General features: G+C 36.5%; 1 protein-coding gene across 2 annotated transcripts; it reads left to right on the forward strand.

The window, feature by feature from the left end:
- The first annotated feature begins 1,747 nt into the window (after window positions 1-1,747).
- Window positions 1,748-14,439, forward strand: TWF1 (twinfilin actin binding protein 1). 2 transcript variants are annotated; one of them, XM_086713615.1, is made up of 10 exons: window positions 1,748-1,888; window positions 3,505-3,582; window positions 5,178-5,356; window positions 6,329-6,424; window positions 7,791-7,895; window positions 8,749-8,769; window positions 9,549-9,674; window positions 10,144-10,294; window positions 10,448-10,569; window positions 12,291-14,439. In XM_086713615.1, the coding sequence occupies exons 1-10, from the start codon at window positions 1,864-1,866 to the stop codon at window positions 12,459-12,461; spliced, it is 1,074 nt and encodes a 357-aa protein (XP_086569741.1). In that variant the 5' UTR covers window positions 1,748-1,863; the 3' UTR covers window positions 12,462-14,439. The 2 variants fall into 2 exon arrangements, with proteins under 2 accessions (XP_086569741.1, XP_086569740.1); XM_086713614.1 differs by lacking the exon at window positions 8,749-8,769 and having other exon boundaries at window positions 1,849-1,888.
- The last annotated feature ends 4,695 nt before the right edge of the window (window positions 14,440-19,134 follow it).

Raw genomic sequence — 19,134 nt, forward strand, 5'->3', positions numbered from 1 at the left:
AAATATTTTCCCTTCTCAGATTTCCTGTTTTGCTCAGAGGAACTTTGCTGTTTTGAAAACAATGCACCCAAGGCCCTTGTAGCTTTTACATCAAACTACTGTACTGCCATAAAATAAGCACTTTCTAGTGCATTCCAGGGTGGTCCTACTCAACCTAACTGGACTTTCCTATTTTTTAGAGCTGATCATACCGTGGTCTTTTCTAAACATGAATATGGGAGAATTATTTTTTTCTTATCAGTACTTTTGAGCAAAGCCAACATCCTTAGGCAATTTTCCCGAGTCACCAGGACATGAATCAGTCAAAAAATTGAAGACGAACTCTGCAATTTTCTCTGTGCTCGACAAAGCAGTCAAAAACTGGAAAATCAGAAAGAACTGTTATGTCAGGAAGAATTTGGTTAGAGTGAAACTCTCCCTACGTTTCTTAAATCCAAACAAGTTATAAAGCTCAAACTAAATTTTGCTTATTCCATAATATGAGGATCTGTTTGAGAAACAGAGCTTAGATAACAAGAACAGAACATAGCAACCTTGTTTGTTGTGATCCTGGCAAAGAAATAACTGCAAGCCTGATAGTTAATGACTGATTAAAAAATACATTGTATTTGAAGAGTGATTTTGTTAACTTGCACTTATATTATTGGCTGAAGAAAGTATTTGTTGATAAGCAGATTGTAATTTTGTATCAGATCAAGGCCCTAAAAAAAAAATACCCAGTTTTCTATCTAAGGAACTATAATCTAGGAATGGTAGAAAAGTAGTACAAAAGAATTAAAATTACCTTTGAGAAGGAAATATATGTTCATAACAGCAGAAGATGGAAAAGAATTTTTAATAATATCTGCTATCTTACACATTTATCTAAATAAATCCTAAATAATTACTTCATTCAAGAATAAACGGCCAAGATAAAGCAGAGCGGTAATCATAGCTTGCTATGATAAATTGACCACAAAGGAGTATTCAAGTCAGCTAATTTACTCCCTTTAAGTGGCTCTTTTTGGAATGAAGAGAAAGCAAAACTTAGTCTCTAAATGTACCCAACTGAAAAAATAAAAGTTAACAGTCTGAGATTAATTCAATTTAAAAGCATGGGAGATTTTTGGGGCGCCTGGGTGTCTCAGTCGGTTGAACGTCCGACTTCGGCTCAGGTCATGATCTTGCGGTCTGTGAGCTGAGCCCCACGTGGGGCTCTGTGCTGACAGCTCAGAGCCTGGAGCCTGCTTCGGATTCTGTGTCTCCCTCTCTCTGCTTCTCCACTGCTCACACGCTTTCTCTCTCTCAAAAATAAATAAAAATTAAAAGCATGGGAGATTTTGATGAGAGACCACCTACACATTAATACTCATTTTTAAAAACGGGGCAGTGCGTGACCCTTTATACTGTAGGAAGAATAAACAAAGAAAGATACCGTTCATATTTTTTTTCAAATTGAAAATATACGATCAGTAAAATGATCATTCCCATTTTTGAGCATCTTTTTTGCTGAACCAGCCAATGGTGGTGTCGGCAGTGCAGACAGTAGAGGGCAAGGTCATCCTGCTGGCTCTTTGATATTTCACGGCGATGGGGCCAGAGAAGCCGGCGGCAAGAGCCAGGGCAGAGACCCCCAGCAGAGAGCTGGAGAAGAGCGCCGGGTGAAGCGGACTTGCAGCCCGGGGGGCAGAAGAGCGCGCGGGGAAGGGAGGCGGGGGACGGCAGGGGCGCGCGAGGACGCGGTCGGCCTAGCGGGGCGGGGCGGCCGCGGGTCGCGGGCCGATGACGCGCGGCGGCCGGCGGAGGAGTTGCCACTTCCTGGAGGCGCCGGCCGGGGCCGCTCTCTGCACTTAGATTCGGAGCCGGGAGCCCGCGGCCACCGCCATGTCCCATCAGACCGGCATCCAAGGTAACGGCGCCCGGAGCGGCGCGCGGGAGAGGGGCTCCCGGGAGGCTCCGGGCGAGCCGGGCGGGCTGCTGGACGAGGAGGGCTGGAGTCGGGCCCAGAGGGAACGGGTGCCGTTCTCGCCGCGCAGGCGGGGCCTCTTCGCCTCTCCGCGCTTTCTGGTCCCGGGCCACCCGGCCTGCGTTCCTCCCAGGCGGGTCCGTCTGCTGCCACGTTACAGACGGACCCGAAATTCGCAGAAGCGAAAGAAATTGGTTTGCGAGGAGGCCTGAGTGAAGGGGATATGCCTTCCTCTGGCCCTGACTGTAGTCTAACTTTCCCCCTTTTGTATCAGGTACGGGAGACCTGAAACACTGGAGGTTACTGGGGCTTCACTGTGCAAAGGAGATTGTTACAAGAGTTTGATTATAAAACGAAAGATACTGGAATCTTTTTTATTTCCAGTAAAGGTGCTTCCCAAATTCTTCCGCATTTTCTTTCAAAATGGAAACGTGAACTATGTTCTGAGAAATCCTGAGTGTGGGGTGTTTTGATCTTTTTCTTAGGTACTCCCCAGGGAACTGAAAAGTCCGATCTGTGTGGCTGAATTTAATCATCCCGTGAAGGCAGTTCAGTGTGCAATTATATCTGACCTCCATTATTTCCTGGTTTGAAAATGGGCAGTCTGGAAACGCTCGCCTCATCAGAAATAATATATCCCGGGGTTACTCGCGATTACTTAACGAGGGCTAATATAAACCCACGCTCTTCTGTTAATGGACAACGAACCTTTTCCCCAGATGAACATTTAATTGTGTTTTGTTCCTATGGGTCTTTGACCATCCTGCACCTCTTCCTGCACACACAAACACAAGCAAAATGCTCTCAAACCTGAAAGCACTGTTTTATTCGTCAGTTTTGACATTTAAATTTGTAATTACTCATTTTCATGTTTGAGCCTTACAGCATTCACTGCTTAAGTAATGGTTCATTCTTACAACCCAAGAATGAAATCAGAACGAAATCGAAGCTTTAATAGGAACACAAGCGTTAAGTTATTAAATACATATTTGTTCAGTGAACTTAACTCTAGCTTTTTGAGAAATACAAGTTAGAAAAATATTACCAGAAGTACAAGCTTGAATGCACTTTAATGACTTTTTGTTTAATTGGGATAGGATATCTTATATTTACTGTTGCTTTTAATGTGAAAATGTAAAAATGAATCGAATTGTTATTATAAGCTTGAAATTGGACTAGAAGAGAATGAAAGATTTTCAACAATTTCAACCAAGCAATCAAGGTGTTTTTTAAAATTGTAATTTGTTCCTTATTGGATTTGAGTAACTTTAATATTTTCACTCCTAGTGTTATTTCTGCTTTGGAATTTTCTAGCTAAAACATAGTAGAAGTCATATACTTTTAAGCTATATTAACATGTATATATCTTAGCTGTATACTCTGTCTGCTATTTACACCTTCGAGTTTTATAATTTAAATTACTAACAATAAGGGGATACTACATCCTGAAGATTTTTTCTTTGTATTATAATTTATTTTTTCCTCACTTGAGTAGCATTAGAAAATATTAACATGTAACTATAAACAATAGGTTTACTTTTCTTTATCTTTTTATACAGCAAGTGAAGATGTTAAAGATATCTTTGCAAGAGCAAGAAATGGAAAATACAGACTTCTAAAAATATCTATTGAAAATGGTTAGTTTTACATTTCTGAATATTGTTTGTCCTTGGATTACTGTTATATTTTTAAATTTCTAAGTCATTTCAGTGATTGGAACTATTAATTACTGTGAAGAAAGTTCAAAGCTTGCCTTTAGGTAACTTGGATCCTGTATATTTGGTCATGTCCCTTTAGCTGCTGCTTACCTTCTGAATTCTGTAGTTGACTATCAGGGAAACAGAAAGATGTTTTTTTTGGTGCGACCTCCTCTGCTTTTACCTTTTGCGTCTCAGTTTCTATACCACAACCCGTTTCTAATGTGAGTGCTTCCTTCTCTGGATTGGAAATCAGTAAACAAGTGATCATCTCCAACCCCCCCCCCCAAAAAAAAAAAGAGAAGTTACTTGAGAATTGTTATTCAGTAAAGTTAGTTTTGAAGTAGAAACAAAGGACTTCAAATTCCCAGTTTCTCCACATGATTGCAATCTGTGCTGGAGAAAGGATTTCCCTGTTTTGTTTTGGGGAAAAGTTCTAAGAATGTAAAACACTACAAATTGATCGTTTCAAAATAATTCTGTTAGGGATATTGAATGGATGGGAGAATCTTTTAGTTTCCCTCTATTTGAATTTGGACAGTTATCGCAAATGCGTATGTTAAAATATTCCAATGGTCCAATTGCTTAAATACCTAAATTTCTTGAATACCTGGAAATATTTTGCTTTGGGAAAATAACTTGTTCTTTTATAAACTCGAAGTAAATTTAATTTCCTTTTTATTTTCTACTTATATGTTAAAAATACCAGAGTAGTTTGAAAAATATGCAGTTGTTACTGTTTCTGTGTGTGTGTGTGTATGTATATATATATATATATATATATATATATATATATATATATTACCATAGTTGATAGTAATAAACATATACTGTAAAGCAGCATATTTTAGAAATATTGAAATGCCATCATTTCCTAACCAACTATTTAAGTGACTAAAATGGAAAAACTTGTCTAACATCACTACGGAAGGAAAATGACACTGTCTCTTAAATCGTTATTTTTGTTTTGAGGAAATTTTTTAAATAAGGGAATTACAGAGAATAAATAATATAACAAATACTTCCATCTCCTCTTAAATTAGTAACTACTAACGTTTTATCGTATTTGCTTCAGCTTTTTTTTTTAACTTAATATTTTTGTGATATTAGGGCATCCTCTTTAAACAATTTCACTTCCTGACCTCCTTCTCCTGAGGCAACCATATTAGGAGTTTTTATATATCTGCAGTGTGTTTTTTTTATATGTAGCCCCCTAGATAACTCCTAGTGCTATTTTGAGTTTTAAGTTCATGTAAACTAACATCTTATTCTGCAACTTTTTTTCTGTAAACATTTTTGTAATTTGTCTTGGTAGAGAACTCACGATTTTTAAATATGAATTCATTATATAACTGTGCCACATCTATGATCGTTCTCTTATTGATGAACATTTATGCTATTTGCAGCTTCTGCTGTTCTATGTAGAGATGTGAATAATAGTATTAATAGATGACTATGTTATTAATTTATTGTCTCTTCATTACCATTTGGAATTTCAAACCATTCATGTGTCTTTTAAAACTTGTTCTTCATAGAGAAACTTGTGATTGGCTCATGTAGTCAGCCTTCAGATTCCTGGGATAAGGATTATGATACCTTTGTTTTACCCCTATTGGAGGACAAACAACCGTGCTATATATTATTCAGGTTAGATTCTCAGAATGCCCAGGGATATGAATGGATATTCATTGCTTGGTCTCCAGATCATTCTCATGTAAGTAATTTTTTTGTTACTTGTTTAACATTAAATGCTAGAAAATTTTTTTCTGAAATAGTCCTAGGCTAGGAGAAAGTTAAGAAGCAACAGTTATTTCCTATAGAAGGGAGTGATCATGAAGAAAATCCTACTGTTGGTAATGTAGAATCAGGAGTAATGTACTTATATTCAGAAATCTTGCCCTTGAAATCAACAGTATTATTGATTTTAAATTTAAAAATCTTTGGCAATTATATGTAAATGACTATACTCTGAGAGTAATACTTCAAATAATTCTGAAACCTAATTGAACATTATGTTAAATATTTTTAATAGCTACCATTTAAGTGATAGGCATACACACAAGTATTTCTTTTAGGAAAGTTAGCGGATTGATTCAGACTCCTGGATTTGACATGCAGTTTTGTGAAACTACCTCTGTTAGTTGGCAGTTACCTTTTGTAGTTTTTAGTATTGCTATTAGACTCTTTAATAATATGGTATATATTGTAGTTTTCATCTTTGTGTTTCCCATAGAATGGTATATGCTGCAGGTGTGCTGTGAACATTGATTCTTAAACAACTTAATCAGTAATATCTGATCTAGAGATTTGCTTTGAGTAAAATGTCAGTATCCAGGTTACCTCATTTCAAGCGATGTTTTCTACCTTATATTCCAAAGTAGTATTTTAATAGGTTTTTTTTTAATTCTTGATCTCATTGTATACTTTGAAAAGTGATTAATTTTTAAAAATTTAGTTTCCCAATTTTTTAAAAATATGACATAAAGTGAAATCTACCTTAATAGGTGAACTGTCATGATGGCTATTTGTACACATGTACTTAAGCCTGTTACAGCCCATGGACTTCAGCTTTATCATAGTTTATTTCTAATGTGCTTGAAGATTTTAATACATTCAGAAAGTGCTGTCTTTTATAATGAATAGTTTTCATCTGTACATTTCTGAGTAAACTTTCACAACTTACTAGGTTCGTCAAAAAATGCTATATGCAGCAACAAGAGCAACTCTGAAAAAGGAGTTTGGAGGTGGCCACATTAAAGATGAAGTATTTGGAACAGTAAAGGTACAAAACTTAAACTTTTATGTGGATTCCACGTGTTACAATTAAACCAGTTTAAGAACTTCTAGGTAATGTGTAATTGTTATGAAATTAGACTAATGAATCTGTAACAATAAGAGAAAATATTGTTATATTTCATATGATATGCAAGTTAACTAAAACATTGTATTTACTCTCTAAAATATGTTGAAATGTCCTTTGCTAGTCTTCAGAAACTGCAATATGCCTTAGAGATCATCTAGTTCAACCCCTCATTTAGTTCACCCTTTTCACTTTAATGATAAGAGAAACAGGCTCACAAAAATGAGAGACTACTTGAAAAGAGATGGTAATTTTTAGATATTTTGGACATTTATACCCACATTGTAGAAGCAGTAACTATGCATATTATGTTAACCAGGAACATTGAGGCAGGTCAATTGATTGATGATTAATTGGGATAGTTGATTAATACATTTAACTAGTTAAATTATGATTAAGAATTTACTTATATAATTTGTATGGTAAATACATATATTTATACATATACACACAAATTAAGAAAACAAATATTTTTTTTTTTTTTTTTTTATTATTAAAAAAATTTTTTTTTTTTTCAACGTTTATTTATTTTTGCGAGAGAGAGAGAGACAGAGCATGAACGGGGGAGGGGCAGAGAGAGAGGGAGACACAGAATCGGAAACAGGCTCCAGGCTCTGAGCCATCAGCCCAGAGCCCGACGCGGGGCTCGAACTCCCGGACCGCGAGATCGTGACCTGGCTGAAGTCGGACGCTTAACCGACTGCGCCACCCAGGCGCCCCAACAAATATTTTTTAACAGTTAAATTATCTAGTAGGTAGACCACAAGACTGTGTGGGAATACTTTTCTTATTCACCATTAATTGTGCCGTGGCCTGGTTTCTCAAATCTTTCTATTCCCAGTTTTCCAAGTCACAAAATATTGATGAAAGGTAGACCTCTTTGGAATATTTTACTCTTCTAAATAAGAACTACGGTCATTTTCTATGAATAATTATACAGAAATTGTGGTGATTATTGAATAATTATGGGGCAGGCTTCCCCAGAAGTTTACTTATTATTGTCCTGTAGATTTAAACATGACCCAAGTGTATCATGTGACTGGCAGCAGCACCACCACACTCATACAAAAGATTTAGTAATTATAAAACTGGGAAATGAAGAGTAAATACTCCCTTCACCATTTTTTGAAACCTGTAATGAGTAATAAAATTCTTGATACTATACTTCAATCATTAAGTTAATAATTAAGTTAATCATTAAGTTAATAATTTTGTTTTTCCTAAAGTAACTTCACTGAGGTTTTACTTTTAGAGAATAGCTAGTAACAGTCTATTTCTTTGTTTACAGGAAGATGTATCATTACATGGATATAAAAAATACTTGCTTTCACAGTCATCTCCTGCCCCATTGACTGCAGCTGAGGAAGAATTACGACAAATTAAAATTAATGAGGTAAATTACATTTTTGAAACGATTGCAAGATTTTAAGTGTTTGAAAAAATATTTTTAATTAATAGATTAATAGAGATTAAGTAAGGTAGCTTGCATTTATTCTGTATAATTTAGAGATAAGACTATGTGCTCGATGTGTTTTCAGGAAAAAATAATTAAAAGTAAATACTAAAATTCGTGCCAGTTTCATAAGTAGCTTTCGCCTATATTTGTAATGTATGTGACAGACTAGTAAGTGTTCCTGTTGGAAGTACAACTTTTTGTAACCTCGTACGTTGATTACTAAGTAAATGGGAAAAATGTACATTACCCATTTAGTGCAAAGAATTATATTTAATGAGGTTGCCCAAAGCAGGTTTGTTTAGTTACATTATTTCAGAGAATCATGGTAACTAAAGAGGAAAAAATATAAATGCTATAAGATATTTATTATTTCTAGAAGCTCTATAAATTCTGAGTGCTACCTGGATAGGCATGTGCATATGTATTTATGGGAGATGGTTTTTTGAGTACTTGTTTAGCCCAGTTCTATTAGAGTCAATAAACTTGATCCATATTATAGTTTATCATATTTTTAATGTGTTCACTGCAGCTATTCTAATTACAAGTTAGAGTAACTACTATATTTCTACTGGGATTTTATAGGAAAGAACAAGTAACAGAAACCACTATTCACTAGTTCGAATAACAGACTAATAGAAATCTGTCTGGAAAGTGATTGAATATTACTTAATATTAACCTGATAGCAAGGATCTATCTTTATATTATTTTAACTCAAGTTATTTGAGTAAAGATTCTTATGTGATTTTTTTTTTTACAAGTTTGATAGTTTGTTTTATTCCTTGCAATCAGAACCCAGAGGATCGTATTGGGGTATGCATTTGCATATGTTCTATGATGTTTTCATTATCCAATATCATTTATGCTGTAGAATCTCCATTCATTTTTTTTAAAAGTAAAATTTCTATTTGACTTTTCTGTTGCAACACTGCAAATGAGACCCTATACTAGCTATCATTTAAGTATAAAAGTCGTGAAACATGCATCAAAACTTTCTTGAAGTACTCTTCTAGTATTTGTTCTTAGTAATGAAAAGCTCTAAGTCTGGAACTTCTGCAGTAGTATAATTTGTTGAGCTGTGTTGTGTCTTTGTATACTGTTCATACTCCTTTCAATTCAGTGCATGGTGTTTGTGTTGCATTTTATGTCTTCTAGAACAAAGTAAAGTTTTACGCATATTGCATATATATCACACTGTTCATAAATTTTATCAAGTAAGTTTTGTAATTAAAGTATAATCTGAAGACACTTCAAAGAGTTTATATAGTTCTCTGCAAATGTGCCAAACCGAACATATAAACAACCTCCCCGCCAAAGCCCCACTAACAGCGCATACCCACTCAAATGTTCACTCCCAGCATTTCATAAAGATATGTCATACACTCTGCATGTTGACAAGGTGCTAGCAGAACATGAACAAATGTGAAAAATTACTTGCTTTTTAAGTTCATGGTATTTTAAGGGTTAATTTTAGTTACATTAAAATGGGCAAGGGTGGAATGGCACTTGGTAGAGATTGGGTTTCTTGTCTTTGCTGTATGACACTGCTAAATGCTACAGCTTCATCAGTAAATTAAATCTATCATACTTAGGTACAAACAGACGTGGGTGTGGACACTAAGCATCAAACACTACAAGGAGTAGCATTTCCTATTTCTCGAGAAGCTTTCCAGGCTTTGGAAAAATTAAGTAACAGACAGCTCAACTATGTGCAATTGGTAAGAGACAGATGATGGTTATGAAATGGCTGCTCTTCCTGGTGGCTCTTGGCTCATAAAATAGGTTCGTTTTTAGTGGATTTAAAATTTGTTTTAAGTTTATTTTATTTTGAGAGAGAGAGAGAGAGAGAGAGAGAGAGAGAAAATATGAGTGGGGAAGGGGTAGAGAGTGAGGATCCCAATCAGGCTCCCCACTGTCAGTGCAGAGTCTGACGCAGGGCTCCAACTCCCTAACCATGAGATCATGACCTGAGCCGAAATCAAGAGTCGGCTCATGACTGAGCCACCTAGGTGCCGCATGTTTCCTGATTTTTTTTTTATTCACTTTTTTTTTTAAACTACAAGACAATGTATGTTCCTTGTGAAAAAGTCAAGCCTGTATAAATTTCCCCTTGTCTCTTAGGTTTTATTTATTATAAATTTAAATTTTCTGTGTATCTGTTTTAATGAATGTATTTCTCATTGACAGGAAATAGACATAAAAAATGAAATTATAATTTTGGCCAGTACGACAAATACAGAACTGAAAGATTTGCCAAAGAGGATTCCCAAGGATTCAGCACGTTACCATTTCTTTCTGTATAAACATTCCCATGAAGGAGACTATTTGGAGTCCATAGGTATATAATATATTGTTTTGAACGTGTTACTTTAAGTTTGCTTATTGACAGCTTAGCACTGTATTCTTATTTCTTGCCCAGAGGACTTAGTTATAGTTTAATATTTGCTTTGAGTGATATATTGCTAATTGTATTTATTATTTTAACTCACAGTTTTTATTTATTCAATGCCTGGATACACATGCAGTATAAGAGAACGGATGCTGTATTCTAGCTGCAAGAGCCCTCTGTTAGAAATTGTAGAAAGACAATTACAAATGGATGTCATTAGAAAGGTAAAATTACCTACCTCTTTCTTTAAAATTTTCAGTTTATATTAGATCTTTATTGTCTTCTCTGTGTAGTTCATGATGTATGGTGGTTTATAAATGAAAGTATTTTTTCTTGTTCTGCTCATAAATCCTTAGGATCTTCTCCAAGTGCTTGGGGGTGATCTGGCATTACTGCAGTCTCTCTAGATCTGTACTCTCTCATATGTAGCCATAAGCTACATGTGGCTATTTAAATTTAAGTATAAGTTAAAATGGAGTAAAATGTAAAATTCAGTTCCTTCATCATACTAGCCACATTTCAAGTGTTCATTAGCTACATGAGGCTGGTGGCTACTGTACTGGGCAGCGCAGAATTGAGAGGACATCTTCCATATTGCAGAAAGTTCTTTTGGACAGTGCTGCTAGGGCCACATACTTGTGATTGATTGTCTCAAGACTTGCTATTAGTAAAGAACTATAGTCTCTAGTTACAACTGACTCTTGGGATGGTTGAGACTCTAGTTGTTGACAAAGGAGGGAACGGACATAAATATTTGAATTCGGGGAGCTAAGCTACCAGTTTTCTTAAATTTATTTTCTTAAATGTAGTTGAGGCTTAGGGAAAGATGATGGTTTACTCTTGAGCCCTTGAAGTCTTTAAAACACAAGTTCTTATAAACTACCAGTGTATTAGGTCCTGAACCCTTTAAGGTTTTTAAGTTCCTAAGATAAAGCAGGGACTGGTGCACTGTTTTCTACAAGAAGACCTCATAGTAAATATTCTAGGCTTCACCAGGTCACAAATGGTCTCTGTTACATATTCTTGTTTTATTATTTTGTGTTTCTAACCGTTTAAAAATGTAAAACACACTCTTAATTTGGGCTAAATTTGGCCCTGTTCTAGAGTGATTTCAAGTGACCCAAGAATGAAGGGGCCGATGAGTCATGTTCCTGAATATGCATAGTGTACCAAAGCAGAACAACTTGAGAGTACAGTGGTGGCTTCTACTTTTATTTTTTTTTTTTTTTACGTTTATTTACTTTTGAGACAGAGAGAGACAGGGCATGAATGGGGGAGGGTCAGAGAGAGAGAGGGAGACACAGAATCTGAAACAGGTTCCAGGCTCTGAGCTGTCAGCACAGAGCCCAACACGGGGCTTGAACTCACAAACCGTGAGATCATGACCTGAGCTGAAGTCAGATGCTTAACGGACTGAGCCACCCAAGCGCCCCTGGCTTCTATTTTAAATGTGAGTTAAGGGGCACCTGGCTCAGTTAAGCATCCAACTCTCAGTTTTGGCTCAGGTCATGATCTCACAATTTTGTGAGTTTGAGCCCTGCATCAGGCTCTACACTGATGGTGTGGAGACAGCTTGGGATTCTCTCTCTCCCCCTTTCTCTCTCTGTCCCTCACTCACGCTGTCACGGTCTCTCTCAAAATAAATAAATAAACTTAAATAAATAAATAAATAAATAAACAAACATTAGTTAAACAGGAGAAGAAAGAGGGAAGCAAACAGAAAATGATTATAGCTGATTATATATTCAGGCAACTCACAAATCCCCTCCCCCCCCCCCAAAAAAAAGCAACAGTGAAACTATTACATATGGTTCTTGATACTGCTGGAATGGGTGTTACATATTTGTGAGCATTCACACCTGAAAACTGGCTCCTTGCTTGTATTAGGTTTTGAATGTTGTCTTCTTCATATCATATCACACTTTACTGATTCCATCTCTTACAGATCGAGATAGACAATGGGGATGAGTTGACAGCAGACTTCCTTTATGAAGAAGTACACCCAAAGCAGCATGCACATAAGCAAAGTTTTGCAAAGCCCAAAGGTCCTGCAGGAAAAAGAGGAATTCGAAGACTTATTAGGGGTCCAGCTGAAAGTGAAGCCACTGCTGATTAAAATCATTATATTAAACATTAGAATACTAGTTTTTTTAAAGTCCAGCTTTTAGTACAGGAGAACTGAAATCATTCCACGTTGACACATAGTAGGGGAAAAATGTACTTTTTGAAAAATAGCACTTTTCACTTCTGTGTGTTTTTAAAATTAAGGTTATAGAAGACTCATGATTTCTATTTTTGAGTTAAAAGTAGAAGAGGGTTTGTCATAGTGATGTTTAATTTGGTCACACTGTTTTCACAGAGTAATAACGATTCCATGCTTTCACATAATTCTTAAAATTTTATACACTTGGGCCAACTCCAGAAAGTCTAATGTCTCAAAGTAAGATACACTCCTTACTACTTTTTAGTGAGACATCAAATTTTTTCTGTAAGGAAGAAAGACCTTAAAATATTCATACTACTTATGAATATGTTAAGGACCAGGTTAGATTATTTTCTAAACTGAGAATTTAGTGTGCCTGGGTAAAGGTGGAAAGTTGCTGACTCTGAGAAGCAACGCTTAACTCAGCCTGTGGGGTCACGTCTACAACTTGTAGAAACACTGTTTCATGGCAGCAGTCTTTTCTATTTGACTTTTTTGGTTTTTAAATGGCATTAAAGTTTCAGAAGATCAGTTCACTCTGAAACCTTAAGGGTACCAGATATTTTCTATACTGCAGGATTTCTGATGACGTTGGAAGACCTATTTGAACAGCTTTAGTAAATTCTCTCTCTAATGCTTTACAAAATTTCCTTTTCAAAAGTAAGTCATTTCCTTATATAGTGTGAGGCCAAATATTTATGTTTAGATTGAATATTAATATCCTTAAAAAAACAAAAGTCAACAATGTTGAAAGAGTTTTAAACATCAAGATTGATTTTTCTCCAGAACCACGTATTTATAGGCAAATTGTGTTCTTTATTACTTTTAAGCATACTCAGATTTAATAAAATTGTTGGAAAGTCCTAGTACTTAACAGCCTAACACAAATTAAACACTTAAGAATCTGGTTTCAATTTATATCTTATTTCAAAACACATTTAACTGTTTTTAAAGCTTTGCATTTCAGCTACAACCTACAGAAATTTAGAAATTTTGAGCCTTTTTTTTTTTTTTTTGATACTTGAAATAAGGAAGGAGTTAGATCGAACACTTCGTCATGTTAAATCTGATAAACCTGCTGCAAGAGCCATAACTGGGAGGAGTTTTCTAAATGAATGATGGGGATCCAGGATTTCGAATTTCTTGATCTAAACTTTATGCTGCATAAAACATATTAGAAATGCACATTTCATAGTATAAAATATGAAACACATTTTTATACCTTATTATCTAAGGTACTATATGCACCTTTCAAAAATTCCATGTGTGTTCAAGTAAAGCATATTAGAATAATTATGGGTTGACAGGATTTTTTTCTAGAGTTAAGAGTATTTGTGTGGGGTTTTGTTTGTTTACAGATAATCAGACTATAATATTTAAACATGCAAAATAATTGGCAGTAATGTTGCACTTATTTTCTAAAGATACACTTTAAGTTGTTTCATGGGTGCCCACGTAGACACACATATACACAAATTACTGCATTGAGAATCCTAGAGTTGTGTTGCAGGCCATAGCTGAAGCTGTATTTTCAATCAGAAAGAACATTAAGCCTGTAATGAAGGTATAAAATAATTTGGTAGTGAATGTTTTTTTGTACCATTCATGTGCAATTATAGTCTAAATTTTACACTACATGAAAGTAAATGGACATTCCAGAATATAGATGTGATTATATAGTCTTTAATTATTAAACCAAGATTGCTGAAAATCAGTGATGCATTTGTTATAGAGTATAACTCAGTGTTTACAATATGTTTTAGGTGACATCATAACAATCAAAGGTGAATAAAATATTCCCAGTAAATTTATATAGCAGTAAAGAATTACATGCCTTCTGTGGACATTTTATAAGTGCATTTTATATTGCAATAAAATTTTTTTCTCTTTACATTGTATACGAAGTTGTTTTCTGTAACTTTTTTTCTTTAATATTTGGACAATTCTGCATAATGCCATATCTAGTAGCAAGTTAGAAAATTCAACCCATGTATTCATTTGTTAATTCACCTATCTAAATGGAGGGTTTTAAACATCTTGCAACCTAGGCAAGTTGTGTCGATAGAGTGCTTAATTTAGATTAGAACTTTCCCACTGCTGCAGCAATAATGAAAATGCCATGACTTGAACTGTTCTGACTGTGAAAGACCCCAGTACGATAGGGTGACCAACATGCTTGACACTAAGCTTGCCACCCATCCAGCAAATAGTGAATGCACTCCTGCGTATGATTCACTATCAGATGGATCTTTTAATTAGGGCTAAATTACAAAAGTTGGAGAGTTGTCCTTAAAAGGGCTAATTTTAGAAACCTTTAAATAGAGTTCAGTTCTTTAAGGCATTCCTACTCAGAACTATAATGTGCCTCAGATACATATTGTAGTTTGGTATATATCCTTTCATATACTTTGCATACACAGCCATAAATTACAAGGATGAGAGGTTCTCTTAAGTAATGATTCTGGGGCTTTATATCCAAAGATTTTGATAAAATCAGTGGGCCCAGGAATTACATAGTTTTATAAATGAATCCTGTGTTGCCATGACTGGATACAGTTTGCCTTATGATAAAATTTTTTCTCTATTCAGTCAACAAATTCTTTAGTATTGTATACTGGTATATAGTGGTTATCAGTAGAGGTAACATCTCATTGAATAAAATCTAGTCCTTCCTGTTGCCCATTAGCTTCTTCATGACTTGAGAGCCCATGGCTCTCCAACTGGATCAGTCAGCTCCAGTTCATCAGCTGCTTGTTGTACCTCTCTGATGGACCAAGCTTGTTGCTGCCTCAGGAATGCCGAAGGTACTGCTCCCACGCTGGATCACCAATCCAGGATCTACATGTCTTCTTCCTTTACTTAACGCAGATCTCTGCTCAAGTGTCCTCCCCTTAGAGAAGTCTTCCCTGACAATCCAATCTGATTGTACTCCCTGTCCCTCTCACCATAATCCTGCTTTATTTTTCCTCTAGAGCACTCAGGGATTTTATATCTATGCATATTGTTTGTCTCCTCCAGTAAAATAACAAAGTAATGGGGGAAAGGAGTGCAGCATCCTCAGCATCCAGAACAGTGTCTAAGACATAGTGGATACTTTATGTATTGAATGAATAAAAAATATTTTACTTTCCTTGAAGAACAGTGGGGAGAGGAGCACATTCCAGCAATGGCAGATACCTCACGGAGGCTCTGGCCTTCAGTGCTACATTTCTGGCCAAAGCAAATGTCACTAGCACAGCCAGCCTCTTGTCCTCTGAACCGTGATTTCTACCACGAAAGACTCTAGTATTAACTCACTCCTGAGCGGCATCTTCCAATGGGAATCTTCTTTCAGCAGACTGCTCTGGAAAGGCCAAGACCAGCCTTTACTCAACTGCCAGTGCCGTTCCACCCATCAACATTTGCTAGAATTCAGCCAGGCCATAGGGTCTTATTGAAGTCTGGATGCTTAATGGGAAGAGGCAAGCTATGAATGCGATTTAAACTGTAATTTCCTAGTTTCCGATTACCAGGCTGTATGGACGGACCAACATGGGTCATGTGTTTGTGAACGTGTGTGTCTGTGTGTGTGATGCTGCCACTTAGTGGCTAAATGACTGAACGCAGTTATTGCTACCATACCACAAACCACTCCCAATATGTAGTGGTTTAGAACAGCAGCAATCACTTTCCACAAGTCTACAGTTGGTTAACCTCTCATATTCTCATATATCTGTGGTCACCTGACAGGTTGGCTGGTCGAGGATGACATTATCTGAGGTGACTTGTCCCTGCTCTGCATGGTCTCTCAGCCCAGGATTGTTCTCATGGCAGTGGCAGTGTTCCAGGAGACTAATACCCAAGGACTCTTGAGGCCCAGGTTAGGAACTGCAATATCACTTTTGGTGCATTCTATTGTTTAAAGCTAGTTACAAGGCCATCTTAGATCTAAGGGCTTGGGAAACAGACTGTGCTTCCTGATGAGAAAAGTTATACAACTATATTGCAAAGGGTATCGATGTAGGGAAGAGTGGACAATGGCAATTTAATATGATGACCGCTAGGAACAAGTTACTTAAACTTTGGGGTCATCAATTTCCTCAATAAGGAAAAGATAGAACGTGTCTTATAGGATTATTAAATGAGAACATGCTCATAATACAGTGCTCGGCACAGCAGTTAGCTCTCAATGATAGAGAAGATGATGTTTATATGATGACATAGGGTGTGGTGGTAAAGGTTGCACGTTGCTGTCAGATGCCTGAGTTAAAATCCCAGCCCTGAAATTTCTTAGTTGCATAACCTTGGGCAAGTCACTTCACTTCAATTTCCTCATTGGTAAAATATGGATAAAAATACCAAATTCCTAGGCTTGTTATGAGGATTAAATAAGTTAATAGAGGGGAAGCACTTTGAGCAGTGTTTGTAATCGTTTAATAAAACCAGTGCAACATACAACTTTTTAAAAATTAACAAACTTATAAATTAACATACATAACATTATTATTATTATTTTTAACGTTTATTTATTTTTGAGACAGAGAGAGACAGCATGAATGGGGGAGGGGCAGAGAGAGAGGGAGACACAGAATCGGAAGCAAGCTCCAGGTTCTGAGCCATCAGCCCAGAGCCCGACGCGGGGCTCGAACCTCCGGACCGCGAGATCGTGACCTGAGCTGAAGTCAGATGCTTAACCCACTGAGCCACCCAGGCGCCCCAGCATTATTATTATTTTTAACTGTTATTGGGGTACTGTCAGAACGCAGAGGGGGCGCCTCGGTGGCTCAGTCAGTTAAGCATCCGACTCTTGATTTCTGCTCAGGTCATCACCTCACGGTTTGTGGGTTTGAGCCCCGCAACAGGTTGCGTGCTGATGGTGCAGAGCCTACTTGGGATTCTTTCTCTCCTCTCTCTACCTCTTCCCTGCTGTCTCCTTCTCTCTCAAAATAAATAAATAAACTTAAAAAAAAAAAAGTAAAGAACAGAGGAGAGGCACCTATTTCTACCTGGGAATCAGAAAAGACTGTGGAGTGGATCCTTGCACTGAATCTTAAAGAATTGATATGTGGCAATATCTGGATATTGCCAGGTGGACAAGGCAGGTAAGAGCGTTTCAGGCAGAAGAAAAGAATGGGTCATATGCATAAATACACAGATAGCCATGTCATATTTAAGAAGTTCCAAGAACTGCAGTTTGTTTGGGAAAAAAGCATATTTCAGGCTGGTTGGCTAATAATGAGAACTAGAAAAATCTAGTCATCTGCATGTGGATGATATTTGAAACTCCTTAACTGGACAAGATAGGTATGTCCAGAAAGAAGAGATATCTAGGGTAGAATCATCAATATGAACAGGTTAGGAAGGGACAGAGAAGCATTCAAAAGAAACTGAGGAACAGAGAGACAGGAGGAAAACCAGGAAGCCAAGAAAAAAAGTCTCAAGAAGGGATGGAATTCTATCTGAAATGAAAATGAAACCGGGTGACTTCTGCTTTTGCTAAGAGTAGAGCAGCTAATTCAGTTCAACTTTCCCCCTGAGGAAAAGTAGGGGAAAAATTCTGCTCAAAGGCATCAGAGGATTCACAAGTACTCAAGAAATAGAGACCAAGATCTGGGAGAAGATAGAAATCTAAAAACATAAACCCAGCATCTCCATTTCTCTGGAGGCATTTGCCATTTCTGGAAGAAGTTATAAAAAGGCCTGTACATGTATCAAGTACGTTTCATGTGCTTATTGACCATTTGTATATCTTGGAGAAATTTCTATCCAGATGTGAAACAACTCATTTTTCAGTTGAGTTATTATTCTTTTTTACTGAGTTGTAATAGTGCTTTCTATATTCTGGATAGCAGATTCTTATCACATATATGATCACATATATGATTTTCAAATATACCATCCTATGGATTGCTTTTTCCTTTTCTTAATAATGTTTTTTGAGGCACAAAACTTTTTAATTTTCATTAAGTCTAATTTATCTTTATTCACCCACCCATCCATCCATTCATTCATTCATTCATTCTTTTTTCGAATGCTTGTGCGTTGGGTGTCATATCTGGGAAACTTGCCCCATTCAAGAAGAAAACACTGACGTTTTCTTCTAAGAGTTCTGTAATTTTGCTTTTACCTTTAGGTATTCCATCCATTTTGAGCTTATTTTTCTATGTGATGTAAGATAGGGGGTCCAACTTCATTCTTTTGCGTGTATGTATCCAGTTGTCCCAGCACCATTTGTTGAAAAGACTATTCATTCTCCTTTTAAACAGTCTTGGCAAATCAACTGACCGTATATGTGAGAGTTAATTTCTCAATTATTTATCTTCATGCCAGGACCACATTGTCTTGATTACTGTAGTTTTAGTAAGTTTTGAAGTCAGGAAGTGGGAGCCCTCCGAATTTGATCTTCTTTTTTAAAGATTATTTTGGCTTTCTCGTTCCCTTACATTTCTATGTGAATTTTGGGATCAACTTGTCCATTGCTACTTAAAGAAGCCAGTTGTGATTTTGCTAAGGATTTTACTGAACCTGTAGATCATTTAGAAAATATCGCCACCTTAACATTAAGGCTTATAATCTATAAACATAGACTGTCTTTCCACTTATTTGT

The sequence above is a fragment of the Puma concolor genome, chromosome B4 (genome assembly GCF_028749965.1).
Source record: "Puma concolor isolate L17-30 chromosome B4, mPumCon1.1.hap2, whole genome shotgun sequence".
Taxonomy (NCBI): Eukaryota; Metazoa; Chordata; class Mammalia; order Carnivora; family Felidae; genus Puma; species Puma concolor.

What these genes read in the sequence shown, in the direction of transcription:
- TWF1 (XM_086713615.1), top strand. Translation starts at nt 1,864, where the DNA reads ATGTCCCATCAGACCGGCATCCAAG. An exon ending in CCATCAGACCGGCATCCAAG is followed by an intron (nt 1,889 to 3,504) that starts GTAACGGCGCCC and finishes CTTTTTATACAG; the next exon opens with CAAGTGAAGATGTTAAAGAT. An exon ending in AAATGGATGTCATTAGAAAG is followed by an intron (nt 10,570 to 12,290) that starts GTAAAATTACCT and finishes CATCTCTTACAG; the next exon opens with ATCGAGATAGACAATGGGGA.